The sequence below is a fragment of the Chroicocephalus ridibundus genome, chromosome 5, assembly GCF_963924245.1.
Source record: "Chroicocephalus ridibundus chromosome 5, bChrRid1.1, whole genome shotgun sequence".
Lineage (NCBI taxonomy): Eukaryota > Metazoa > Chordata > Aves > Charadriiformes > Laridae > Chroicocephalus > Chroicocephalus ridibundus.
The window spans coordinates 24,249,810-24,264,099 of NC_086288.1; the positions used below are offsets into that span (position 1 = coordinate 24,249,810).

Here is a 14,290-nt window from a genome sequence, read left to right on the forward strand (position 1 = left end):
GTTCAGATTCTAATACTGCCACAGTGAAATACATTTTAGTTGTTACTTAGAAGTGGAGACTTATTGTCTGCTTGTGCCTTCTCTGCACTCTAAATGTAGTTATCTTTTCTCTCATTTCAAAAAGTTTTCTAAAAGAAGTTCTTCTAAAAAATGAAGTGTTAGGTAGTTTAAAAAGCAGTATTATTAATCTAGAAAATTATATCTATAAACTAGACTGACTGTAAAACTATATACACCTTCCAGAAGATAGCCTGCACGTAAGACTAAATCCCAAATATTGGAATAATTGTGTTGATTCCAGCTATTCAGTTCCATACATCTTGGTGTTCAAGTTCCCCAGCCTAATAGCTGTTATTTCTGACTACAAGTAACCAAGAAGGGAAAAAAGGAAGGGTAAAATTCCTGATGTTCATTAAATGTGAAGATATCCCTAAAGCTTAATAAATTATGATCAAGGATAAAGAGCTAAGTAGTCAGTAGCTTTTGCAACAGCTGCAAGAGGTGATGTGCAATCACAATCTCTAAAGCTTAAGCACACTAAAAGGTTTTCCAGTTCACAGGCTTTTATTCTAACCTCCCTTCACTCTGCCATCGTTGGGAGAAAAAAAAAAAAAAGAAATACCAGCTCAACTATCCAGTGTTTCGATGACAGAGAAAATAACATGGTGTCACAGATGTTTCTGTAACGCACCTCTGCCTCACTGCAGCAAAGCTAGCCCCTAATTATTTCTGATTAAGCGTATTCTTTATACTTAGATATCCTAGTAACTGACTGATAATGATAATAAAATCCTCAGTGTTCACTGCAACTGGTGCTGCGGAGAGGTGTACAGCATAACCATTTGCTATAAGAAAATGGTACCAAAAGGAGCAGCTGAGGAAAGTGTTTGCGATGACAAACATCTAAAGCCATTTGCCTTTTCCTCCTTTCAAAGTCATGATTTGCTACAGTGTTTTTAATTTGGTGAGGTCAACCACACCACCAAATATTTTCTCTTTCTTGAAGACAAAGTTTTATTGTTGAAAGCGTTAACTTGGCTCTTCAGTAGGTTTCCATTTCCCCCCTATTGCAGTATTCCCCAAAGAACAGTCTTAGTGCAGATAATCACCAATTCCAGCTCTCTGGACTTCAGGTGAGCTGTGACACCTACTCAAGGCCCGCCTTCCTATATTTCCCTGTTGAGACTGACATAAGATCACTGCTCTGACACACAGCATCACTAACTGTTCAGAAGAGAGCACCAACAACACAGTAAAGCAGTTAATCTGCTTTTAAGTGTGAGCTTAAACCTTTTGGATGGATTAAATCTCACGTGTAGATGGCAAGAATGAAATTCTTGTTTGAGAATTAAGTAACATATGAAATGGATTTGAGATGTTCTTAGAACACCAGGAGTATCATAAACCAGCAGTTCCCCCATTTTCTGCACTCTTCTCTAAGCAGTGCCTAATTTGCACATGGGGACCATTTGTTAGCTTTGCCATTCTTCTTGATTTCTTCATCTCCCCACAAACTAATACCAATCTTGTCTTTAAGGTAAGGACTGCACTGGACATTCCATCTCATGGAGTGACCAATCCTCCTTTGAACAAACAGGTTTGAAGAAAACAGGAGCAGATGAAACATAAATCCAGTTTGTCTTCAGTGCAAAGCCACTGATTTTCACCATCTGTTTTAATTAAGGCTTCACCAAAACCAAATATATAGTACCATCTTTAATAGCTAAAAATTAGCAAACTCCTTTCAGAACAAATGGTCCGGGAGTGACTTCTATGTCTCTACCATCAATTGTCCTCCTGAACAAAGTAGTATCTCACTGGTGGACCTGGCAAGTCTTCCTCTCCATCAGTCTCTGGAGCAAACGATACTGTCAAATCCACGTACTTCTTATCAGCTGATGGTTTCACAAGCTTTTGCATCCTACAAGGAAATGAAAAACAATTTGTTAACATACCAGAAAGATGATTGGCAGAGGGAATTCAGGGCCAGCCTAGGATGGATTTCACTGCCAGCAATGAAGCCCAACACACTAGAAACCAGATTAAAATGGAGAATAAACTACCTTTTGACACAAAAGTTGTTCCTCCACCTGAGGTACAGCAAATGGTATTTCAATTTCTTGATGGACTTAGCCTGTTAGTGAGCTATTACATTGTTCACCAACAAGTGCTCAGTACAAAAGAGAAGACAAAATTACCAGTTCTGGATGGGATTTCTTTCTGGTGTCCCACTGAGGCACACGGCAAAGTTAGCTTTCTGTGTGGGATTTTGATCAATGAGGAGTAAGTTCTTGGTATGCCATAATGGCTGTTTTTAATACATTATTAGGGAGAACCACTCCAGTGCCAACAGTAGATACACAGTGCTGAGAGAAAGTAATTCTACTGAAGTTAAGACTTGTTAAACCCTTGAATTTTGAAGGCAAATAGCAATGAAGGGGGAAAACAGCCAGGATCTGGCACTTGTTCCTTCATGACCACAATGTATGTTTAAACTAGCTAAGCGTGTCATGTCTTAGTGCGACTTTCCCCCTTTTGCACTCTACAGTCTCAAAAGCTACAGCTGTTGCTTGAAAGTTGCACAATAAAATAATGAAGTAGGTCAATCAACCTCACTGTCATTACATACCTTTGGATGTCTCAAAATTATTTTCTTGCCAACTCGGAGCACTAGTTCATGAGCCAGCTCAAATGCTAGGAGGCTGGGGGAATACAGTCACTCATTTCTATTCCTCACAGGTCACTTAGAGAAGGATTTCCCTTCTGGCTATGCTTTAGCACGCAGGTTAAAAAGCTGCTTTCCCCAAAGTACTTGTTCCTTTGCAAGAACACAAAACATTAGCCTCTTCTCAGCAGAGATACTGAGGTCATATCCATTTGCATGAGGAAGCCCCAGGCTACAGAGCAAGGCAGATAACTATGTCTCTAAAACTAGCTTTTAAGGAGCATGCCACCAGTCAATGCTGTAATTCTGAAACGAAGACAGTCTTGCAATGCTTGTCATATTACAGCAAGAGAAAGATCTAAAATACCTTAAAGAAAAAAAAAAACAAAGAACACACACACGCAAGACCCGAGTTTGCTGTGCAAATATCTTATAAAGCTTTCGCGATAGTTTGTAACAGAACCCCAAGTTGCTGTAACTACGTGGAAAGTTTGAAGCGAGTCTCACAGTAATAAGAAACCCTGATATTCACAAGAAGGCAGCTTCGCACCATGCCTTTGACTTCATTACACTCCCCACTCATTCAAAATTATTTATACAACTGTGGGAGAAGGAATATAAACAACTCATTTTGCATTAGGCTGTAAATTCACATCTTGGTATGCCAGACACTCTAAAAGCAGTACCAACATAAAGGCTCTTCTCTTCCTGGAAGTTTGAAGTAGCTTGCCCATAACATATACTACTTTGCCTGACATTACCTCCTAGCAGACTTTCGAAACAGTACTGATCAATCTGTAGTAAATGCTACAGCATCTACTTGCTCTAGGAAAGCCTGTGAGAACTGACTAGCATATACCTCACAAGAGCTGCAAGGAACAAATTTTGAGCTAAAGAAGTTCAATCAACATGTAAGGTAGAACTAAACCTGGGTGAGATCTGGCTGTTACTTTGCAAAGGCCTATCAGTCAAAAACCAATGCTCTGCCCTCACACCCTCCCAAACTTCCAGTTTGATATACCCCCATTTCCTGTCAGTGAGTGGCACTACAAGGCCTTGTGAATGGCCCTTTTAAAAGGGCTCAAGTGAGCTAGAATCTCAAGGAATTACTATGAACCAAACAGATTTCCCAAAATCTCAATCTGCAACCAATACCTTAGCTCCTTCACGAATAAGTGTTCTCATTCTTTCAGAGCCAAGTTGCTAAGTATCACCACAAGTTTTAAGCCAGTTTAAAAAGGTTTGATTAGTCTTATTCTGCTTGAATCAAGGTACATTCTTTCCCCTCAAAAAAAAAACTTACTGTCAGACTTCTTTGGGTTTTTCATTCTGGCATTCATCAGTTAGAGCAGCATTTTGCAAGTCTCCTGTCCTCACCACAGAATTTAATTCACTCTTTTTTCTTTTTTCAAAAAGAATCAATTACTTTTTTCTTTCCCAAATACTAAATGACTAGCAACCACTTTGAGAGAAAACATTGCTGTCAAGACACACGTCCTTATGATACAACCAATGAACATAATTTGTATGTGTACTTGGATCCCTCAATCCCTTTTCCAGTTATACTTACGTCAGCTTTAATCTTTTAATATGACCTGGCATCACAGGAACATACAGCATTTTGACTCCCTGTACAACCATAGTTGGTTCAATTCCATATTTCTCCTGGAATTCACAAATTAATACTTATTAAAGGACTAGGACAGCTGCACAAGCCAGCAGATACTACTACTGTTAATACTACAACTAACGATTCAAAACCACAGGATCCCAACCAGAAAACTTAATAATGCATAGATGTTGACAGAAGTTTTAGTAAGATACGTTTGAGTCAATCCAATTAACAAAGAATTTGAAAGTAGGCTTGGATGCATTCACTTAGAGACATTCCCGTTGACATTAATTCTTTCTAGAATTACTCGTTTGAGCAATAACTTGATAAAAGAAAAAAACAAAACAAAAAACACCCAAACCAACAACCCAAAACAAGAAAACCCTTTCCTCTCATCTTGTATTACCCAGTACAGCAGAGAACTTACTCTGACAGCATTTATGAAGTCCAACAGAGTAAAATCCTCTTTCCCATAAATTGTCCACCTGTCCCAGATCGTAAATGATATCCCATTTCTGTTTTAAAAAAGAGAAAGGTTGGTTGTTATTTTAGAACCTGAACTCAGGCACTTCCTTTAAACAAGTATTGAAGAACTGCTATGTCTTCTAGCTACTTGATATTTAACCTTGAGCAAAAATCTCTTCCCTCTCTGCTGCCCTTTCTCCAGCCCTTTGACCTGGCTAAGCACAAGACAGTAAGAACTCTGGGTAAACACGGTACCTGGCGGGGAACTCACTGAGTTTTCAGACCTACTGAAAAACAGCTCTTGTACTGACTAAGATGCAGATGCGTGTTCAGTCCGTGCAGACAGGATGTTTATTAATAGCCATCCCACACATCTAACTCATAGATTTTTAAAGCCTCACTAGCAACAGCTTCCACTGAAAACAAAACTAGGCCCTTAAAACCACTATTTTTAAAATTAGGACAGAAGAGTACGTGTTGCATTTTCCAAACAGGAAGTTCTTGAGCAATGCATTATGGGACACCCTTGGCCATACTAAGAACATCACGTACATCTTTAGCGGTACGTGGTAAACGGATAATAGTTTGATAGCAAGCACTAAGTGATTCATGATCTTCCAAGTTTAAAGAACAACAAAAAAACAACCTTGAATATCTATAAAGTTTAATTGGAGTATGGCCATGAACCATCATAGTTCTGCTTTGCGAGCACATAAGGCCTTAATCTGGTTATCTGGATTTAATAACTGTATGAACTTCACACTTGTTGTAATGGCTCACCAAGTTCTAAGCATCAATTACCAGGTTTCCAAACACCACCCTTCTGCTGTTGTCCTTCCTACCTGATTTCTGTTCTTCTTACTTCAGCAGTTTCTGTAAAGACCATTATGGGAATGGCTAGGTTCAGAAAACAGTTCTTGTATGCATCAGCTGGGTAGCCACCCACAACTTTGATGAGTTCCAGTGCAACCTGCAGTAAATAAGAATCCCATACTTCTATGAGACCAAAACAGGTCTTAAGTACTGTGGTATCAACACTACTTTAGTTAAGAAGCCAGCAACTATGGAATAAGTTGTTAATGGAAGCCTTTGTCCAATCGGAAGAGTAAATCACATCTGGAAATGCAACCCAACATGCCACAGAAATACATTCTGTTGCTGCTAATGGAAATATTTAAAATGTTCAAAAGCATTCCAAATATAGGACTCTTCTAAAATTGTTTTAATTCAAGACACCTCCACAAAGCATGCAGTTCTGTTGAGATGCATGGATGTGAACTACTACAGAACAGATCCTTCCCACTCTTGTCAGTGACACTCTGATGGAAGTTAGTATTGACTGCAGAAAACAAATCAAAATGCTCATTCTCCAGCTCCTCTTTCTGGTCAGCAAATCAGAAACAAAAGCATCAAGGGCTTACCACGTCAAGAACTAAAAGTGACCTTTTGTATTGGTACATGAGAAAAAAGAATTAAGTTTGAAATAAACCCATTTCTTTAATGAGGCTCTGTTAGGGTAGTGTTAATCAACATCCAGACAACAGTGATTTTAGGCAATGAGCAGTAAGAGAAGAAATATGCATTTTAAGCATTTTAAAAAGCATACGCACCAGCCCCGATACTGCAGCAGTAGCTGTTGCAATTGCAGGAATAATCTTTCCAGCAATGCGCTTTGTTTTGAACCGATCTGCTGGTTCGATGTTGTACATCTTGGCTCGCAAGTTTGATGCTGCTGTTATGAAATCTACATGCCCATTACTGTCATCATCTTTTTCAAAGGAGATGGGCTTCATTTGCAAGTCATCTGCCCATGAAAAAAAAAAAAGAGCAAAAGTTATTATTAGAAAACTGAAGATGTCTTACACATAAGTTATAGGGATCTAGAATCTTAAACTAAAAAATTCACATCCTGGAGCTTGGTGCCTTCACTTCACTATGGACTCAGTAGCATGGCAGAGAGAGGTTGACACTCCATGGGATGGGTTAGAACTAAGCTAATCTTTTTCCCCTGTGTTCACGGGCTAAAAATGCATGCGTGTTGTAGTTGCCCAATGACCTCTTCATGTGGCCAGGCACAAAACCGGTATTCAAACATCCTCATTTTAACTAGAAGAACATATCTAGAAGATGCTGGAGAAGACTACCAGCCTTCACAACTTAGGATAATTTCAGATTGATTCCTGTAAGTAATAACTCTCAACTTCCTCATACTAGAATCTTTTTCAGTCCATCTGGGAACAAGCCAGCACCCTTTCCCTCCTCAAGAGTTCAATTCCCTGCTGCCTGCTTGCTGTCATCATGGTTGTAGTTACATGCGAGTGTAACAGAGAACCCTAAAACTTGCAAGAATCTAAGTAATGTAAAGCAATGAAGACAGTTATCTGCATGGCAGATAGCAGATAGCTGATATCTAGAGCTTTCTGCTTTAGCTATCAGCTTCTTGCAGAATTACAGAACTGCTTTATCCAAAGACCTGAACATCGTACTACTGGCAGTGCAACTGCAAGACGTTACTAAGCTGTGAAGCTGGTTTGCACTACTCACTTTCCAGAGCTTCATTGGACTGTATAGACTTCTCCAGCTGGAAAATAGCATTTCTTTCATCCTCACTGCTAACTGGAATATGATCTGGTTTTCTTGCAGTTTCATCAGTCTGTACAACCTGCAAGAGTGTGCAGTGCTTGAGTAATAAAATACATGAACTTGGTACAGCACAAGTGTGAAGCATACTAGATTTCCTGTCTTCCCTGCAGCCTTTCCGCCCCAGTTCAAGAGAGACATAGACTTACTGGAGCAAGTCCAGCCAAGGGCCACAAAGATCATCAAAGGACTGGAGCATCTCTCATATGAGGAGAAGCTGAGAGAGCTGGGATGGTTCAGCCTGGAGAAGAGAAGGCTCAGTGGGATCTTATCAATGTGTATAAGTATCTGATGGGGGGGCAAGTACAGAAGGCAGAGCCAGACTTTTTTCACTGTTTCCCAGTGACAGGACAGGGGGTTGTGGGCACAAACTGGAGTTCATAAAATTCCCTAAGAAACATAGGAAAATACTTTAAAGAAAAAAAACAAAAAAAACACAACCAAAACTGTGAGGATGGTTGAACACTGGCACAGGTAGGCAAGAGAGGCTGTGGAGTCTCCATCTTCACAGATATTCAAAACCCGATGGGACACAGTCCTTGATGACCAGGTCTAGGAAGGGGACTGGAACAGGCAGCCTCCAGAGGTCCCTTCCAACCTCAACCATTCTGTGATTCCGAATCAAAACATCAGTTTTGTCTCACAAGGCAAGCATTCATGAGACAAATGTTAATACTGGGCAAAAAAAATATGAAAACCCTCTGGAACATTTGCTAACTTTAAATGATGACAAATGCTAGCCACTGCACAATAACACTGTTTTGAAGTTAACACTTCAAAAATAAACATAAAAGTAATTACACTTCCTTTATATTACCTAAAAAGAAATAACAAATTGACACAAATCTTGGATTGCTTTAAAGTTGGTTATGAGTAAAATTTTACTACTTTTACTAAAATGTTATAGACTCATATAAACTTTAAAAAAGCTTGCAGACTTACAATCACACTCGTATGGAAAACGATGCTACCACAAATCATTTGCAAAGGGCAAAAAACCCCACATCTTGCATTTAGTATCTGGTACATAGATACCTTAGCTATATCAAGCTAAAGCAGTCCTGTATGCCACACTCTTCTTTCCCCAAAACACATTTTAATTTCTGTTTACTTCTCATCAGCATCAATGCAAGAAGTAGTGGAGATGTGGGACGCTATTTAGTTTCTTTAAATTAAATATCATACTTACTTTGTTTGAGGGTCTGAACTCTGGTACTTTCACAGCTGAAATAATCTTCAAAAGAGTTTCCTCTGACAAATCCTTTTATGGTTTTGAAGAAAAACAATTTAAATTCACATCAACTCAAAAAGGCCCCCACAAAAAAAAAGCACATCCAGTAACATTTCTAAGAATACCAAAATAAAAAAATCCCACAAATATTCAACGATGTTTCAGTGAAACACCATCGCTGAAACACCAAGTGACATTTCAGTTGCCACATTGAACCAGAGTGGTGAGAAGTGCCTAGCACTTGAAAACTGAACAGAAGTGTAAACGTGACTTACAGGAAGATCCAATTAGAAAAGAAAAAGGGTAACAAGAGAAACAAAGCATAAGCAATACAGAGGCTGTGAGTAGTAAAAAAATAAATTTCCCAGACCATAGCTTACTGAAAAAATGCCTTAAAAAGATCTCCTTTCAGTTCAGTTATTATATTGCACAGGAAACAGGTCCATCAAAATAGGAATTCCTGAATTCACTGCTTACTGAAAACATGCGATACACTACTCATTTCTTCTCCAGGTTAGGGATTTAAATAAAGAAGACTAAATGTACGCAGTTGCTGAACAGCCAGCACTGAAGGATAGATTACTTTAAGAATCACTTTAATCAGTTCTTGGAAAGAACTGGCAACTGGACATCAGACCAAAACTGAACACATACATCCAAGCTATGCGATGCAAGCGCTGTTACAGTATGGATTACCTTTTCTGTGAAAGGAACACAGTATACCGTTGCAAAGAGTTTTGCAGCGCTCACAATGAAACCATAGTGCCTGAAGAAGAGAGGAAGATAATTGGTTTTGGTTGGTTGGTTTTTTACTTCAGTTGCCCAAAGGTTTGCAGTCATATTCAAAGAGGTCTAAAACACACACACAGAGAAACAACTTCCACCCTTTAGCGCACACAGTACAAAACAGATGACAGATTTGGAGACACTCAGAAGTCCTCCCCAAAACTAAGCAAACTTTGAGGAGTGAAGAGTTATTTAATGAAAACTGTATTTCCGTAACCTCTGCAGTCAAGAAAACAACTACAAACGCTCACATGCCATCAATACGATAATGAAAATCTTCACTTCAGAAATACTTTGATATTTGCCATCATTTCAATTTTCACCCAAACTAAAAATGGCGATCCAGACAGTTTCTCAAAGCAGGTGTAGATATGCAGCAGATAAAGGCTTTTGCAATACTTCACCACATAAATTTTTAAAGTTATCTGTAATACCCAAGCCATCTAGATCAGACTCAAATCGTGAAGAAGTAAAGGGGTCCCTCCACTAGGTCATTTTAGGTAGTCAATTTAATTTGGCACATCCTGCATTTCATGAGGAGGGCAGGGGTGTACAACAGCAAGAACTCCGTAATTCTATAGTCACACAATAAATGAAATGGGTTATTCTAAGCCATTTCACATTAGATGTTGTCAGAACTTCCCACAGCACCCTCCAATCCCATGTCAGTGACAGTTACCTGCAGTGAAAGTATGAGACAGTTCACTGAATCAGCCACAGCATAAGCCTGTGCACTAGTACTTATCAAATACCAGTTCAACTTCTAGTGGTATATAAGCCTTTGCCTTGCACTTATAGGATGCTATAAAACATATCAGTGGCAGTACCATACTTACAAAGGATCGTTAAATTCAAACTTCACTGGGAAAGGCGGCCTCTTTGGTGATTGCCAAAACAAACCTGGTAAGAAGAGAGACTTAAGATGAAATCCTAAGGAATCAGGAACAGCAACGAATGACATATGCCATGAATTCACAACAGGCACAAAGGGGCATTTGTACTTACTTCCATCTTTTAATCGTGTATCAAGAGGAAATGAATGAAGGAGCTGAAGTGCCTAAAGGAAAAGTCAGAGTAGCTTTACTAATTTGTCATATACAGATTGACGTGACCACACTAAATCAAGCCTTCTTTTTAGTAATGATGTGAAATCTTTATGCGGCTTTTAAGATGTGCCAATACGTAGTTGAAATAATTTAAAGAGTTAAGAAAGTCTAAGATGCCTGTGTCAAGATGGAGAGATTAAAGAAACAAGTACTACTAGACAGAGTGACTTGTCCATTCATTCACAGGACAAAGATGACAATATCACCTCATCTGTCTGAAGTGCAAGACAGACAATTAACCTAACAAGCAAAGCATTCCCCCCACCCTGTTGTCACTTTAGGATTCTTGCATATTGATTCACAACTGGGAGTGCAATGTTGTCTCAATGTGACAACTACCACCAAGGCTTCCATATGCACACATATGATATGTTTACACACGCAACATCATGATCACATCTTTCCTACAAAGTGACACACACACACACACACTTTAAGCAACACTGTGGACCAGGTTCTCAGAATGACTGGCTCTTATTTCAGCCAACCTTTCTGTGACATCTTTCAGAAAACGAGGGATATGAAAATGAGTTCAGTAACAAAAGTTTAGTGGGGGAAACAAAAAGCCACTGTCCTTTACTAAAAGACATCTGACAATCCCGTTGCTCTAGAAAAAACACAGTATCTAGTCAGCTGGAAAAATGCCACTAAAACTGCATGGAGAGTACTTAACAGAGTGACCAGGAGTCAGTTAATAAACCAGACTTAAAGGTGCTACACGTTTTTAAGTATCAAGCACAGTTCATTATTTATGAAGAGATGGAAGCGAGTGCAAAGACTTGGACACCTAGTTATTAGGGCTACCAAATTTTCAAAAATCCTCATCAGTCTAGTGCCACCGCATTTCCAGGTCCTACCTACCTTATGGCTAAAGTACTTCTCAAATTTTACTCTTGCTAGTTCCACACATTGAGTCCAACTTCGGGGTCTTCTACTAAGTGTTTTAATAACATGAAAACAGCCTTCTAAGCTCTCCCCTGATTTTATTCTCTAGGTAGAGAAGGAAACATGAAAATGTTAAAGCAGACAAAGATTCCCAATCCAGTCAAACAGTAAATATGTTTTAATAAGTTATAGGCAAAAGGAAACAAGGGGTCACTTTGTGAAATATTATCCTTTATGTGATCTTCTCCACTGGGTTTTTCCCCATGTGCTGTGGTCTACGTGATGTACTTCCACTCAGTCCTATGGACCATAGGCCATTATAGGCTTACGAGAGAAGATATTAAGCAATTGAGCCTAATTTATTACATAGTTGAATTCATTTGAAACTAAGTCTTGCCTTCATTTTTCCCGGCTGGTTGCACATCAGTGTGACATCTACTATACACTCGCTAGCAGTGCCTCAGTATTTCTGATATTCTACATTATGTACAGAGCACACATGAGCTAGAGAAGCAGCCCATGCATGAGGCTTTGGATCTTAATTATGAGACACACCAGAATACACCATGAAAGAGCGACTAATGACTTGGCCAAATAAGTCTGCAAGTTTTCTGAATAAAGTCAGAAAATAACCCAAATCTCACTGAACTTAAACAGAAACAAAATCCACAAAGCATTAGTTTAAACCCTGTATTTTACCCTGGCAACACTCCCCTACCTGTAAAACTTCTTCTGCAGATGGATAGGTTTGCCAGAATTTGTTAAACAATGAAGGCTTGTGAGAAAATGAGCTTTCAAACTAGAAAATAAAAAGAACAAATATGGCATTTTGCAAGAAGTGTATCAGATCCCCCACCTTTCCAAATACACATTTAGTTATGCTGAACACCAGTAAGCTTATTCCCTTACCTTATCTCTTGCCCACTGTATTGTATGCTCAATGGCAGCTGGAAAAGACTTTAAGGTGCAAAAAGGTATTTCTTCTTCCGGTGGATCCCGCTGTAATTAAGGAGAGTTGTGTGTAATGCATGTAAATGAAGGCTTATTAAAGCTTATTGCTTATAATAGCACCAAGAATTTCTAGACTACATAAGTTTTAAACTCCACTGTTATAAAATACAAGGTGGCTCATATTTGCTTGGAACAAAATTTGTTTTATGAATACTAACGTATCACTTCCTGTTTATGAAGAATAGTCTAAACTCAACACTGGAAAGCAAAACAGAATTCTGAACCACAAACAACAGAAGAAAAAGCCAGCTTACAGAAGATGTGCAGTTCACATTCCCATACACTCTCAACACGAAATACGCGCTTTCACTCAAGGCCAGAAAGGCTTCTTTCTTTGTGGACTCTAGCAAGACTGTTAGGATGCTCAAAACCCTGTCTCTGTGTCCACATGGCATCATTTCATGGTGTTCTCCACCAGTGACTTTCTACCTTTTAATGGCAATTTCACAAGAACTTAAACAGAGGGATACTGCAAGATTTTGAAGGTTCATTTCCCTCTTCCAAACCCGTTTGCAATGCCACTGTGGGACTAGATTCTTATTTAGAATAGAGTTTTCAAGAAAAAAACCCAAAACAACAACAGCCAGTCCCTTGGAAATGCTTCAGAATTAGAACTTCCAAACGTTGTGTTTCATAATTCATATAGTAGTTGCTTTTAATTATTGGCCTAGATGTAATCATCCACTAGGTAGCAGACATGGTATCTTCAATCTGCTCAGATTTTATATCCTGTGAGCTTTTCTTCAGAAACCAAGTAAGTAATTATTTCCTAATAGTACTGATCTTCAACAACTCAAATATGCCACTTATTTTAGACAGATACATAAATGATTAAAGAATCAGAGGGCATTATGGGACTAGCTACAGAAGGTAAGTGATGGTCTTAAAACACTTACGTGACTATTATAGGACTCTGTCAGATGTGGCACAATAACTTCTGTGTGTCCTTTTGTTCCCATAGTTCCAGAGTCTATAAGAGGACGCAGGTTTGCTACACAACGACTGACATGGAAAGACACAGAGTATCAGAATACAGTGTAATCACAACACTCTTGCCTTGCAGACATTACCAGAGCGTAACCAGAATTGACTCTAGGCACCTTTAGAAGAGTGGAAAGCTTACATCAAACTCAGGAAAAGAAGAGATTAAATAAGAAGCGCTATTTCAAGTTCCATCAGGATACCTAACCCTACCTGGATTAGGAGCATTACTAATTCTTTTTAAATGTAAACATCTCTACTTATAATTTAAATATATATTCTTACGCATAAATAATTCAACCTTAAGACTGCCACAGTATTTTCCCCCTCATCAGACCTTCACACCTATTTATTTCCAAGCACTCACTCCAAGGCTCTCTGCCATGTGAACAGTAGCAGCCACAGAGCAGCAGAGTTGGTTTCCACCATGAGTTCCATCCCTTCCTCCCCTCAGCCAGCATCCCTATAAAGCAGTAAGATAAATCTGGAGCAATTTGCTATTGGATCGTATAGGCAGTCACAGATCAGGAAGATTAAGAATAGAAAAGCAGAGTCCACATAAGAACATGAAAAGCAGCCCTCACCTCCTTTCCACAACCTACCTATCAATGTATCTCCTTGCCTCGACATTGTCCAAAGCAGTCACAATCACATCTTGCTTGGTATAGAATTCATCGCTGTAAGTGTTCTCAGTGGCTGGACAAACTTTATTAATATATGAGTCAATCTTTAAGCAAGGATTGATGTTCAGAGTTGCTTCTGCTGCAGTATAGCTTTTAGGTTTCTGAAAGTATAAATACGTATCAACAATATTCAGATAAAGAACATCTGGGACACAGAAACATCGACTTCATTTGCTGATCAGACAACAATTTACTGACGGAAATGTTAGTATGCAAACCATATAA

At 38.9% G+C, this 14,290-nt stretch overlaps 1 protein-coding gene across 2 annotated transcripts in view; it reads right to left on the bottom strand.

Annotated features, from left to right (window-relative positions):
• Positions 1 to 1,701: 1,701 nt before the first annotated feature.
• UBA6 (ubiquitin like modifier activating enzyme 6) overlaps positions 1,702 to 14,290 on the bottom strand; it is a 30,729-nt gene continuing 18,140 nt past the window's right edge. For both annotated transcript variants that reach the window (XM_063335706.1, XM_063335705.1), the window contains exons 20-34: positions 13,985 to 14,166; positions 13,298 to 13,403; positions 12,300 to 12,389; positions 12,109 to 12,189; positions 11,367 to 11,495; positions 10,405 to 10,456; positions 10,236 to 10,299; positions 9,310 to 9,379; positions 8,572 to 8,643; positions 7,287 to 7,404; positions 6,353 to 6,546; positions 5,585 to 5,712; positions 4,705 to 4,792; positions 4,236 to 4,330; positions 1,702 to 1,921 (exon numbers count right to left, since the gene is read on the bottom strand). In XM_063335706.1, coding sequence (XP_063191776.1) covers positions 1,786 to 1,921; positions 4,236 to 4,330; positions 4,705 to 4,792; positions 5,585 to 5,712; positions 6,353 to 6,546; positions 7,287 to 7,404; positions 8,572 to 8,643; positions 9,310 to 9,379; positions 10,236 to 10,299; positions 10,405 to 10,456; positions 11,367 to 11,495; positions 12,109 to 12,189; positions 12,300 to 12,389; positions 13,298 to 13,403; positions 13,985 to 14,166 — 1,605 coding nt within the window. In that variant the 3' untranslated portion in view covers positions 1,702 to 1,785. The remainder of the gene's footprint in view (positions 1,922 to 4,235; positions 4,331 to 4,704; positions 4,793 to 5,584; positions 5,713 to 6,352; positions 6,547 to 7,286; positions 7,405 to 8,571; positions 8,644 to 9,309; positions 9,380 to 10,235; positions 10,300 to 10,404; positions 10,457 to 11,366; positions 11,496 to 12,108; positions 12,190 to 12,299; positions 12,390 to 13,297; positions 13,404 to 13,984; positions 14,167 to 14,290) is intronic.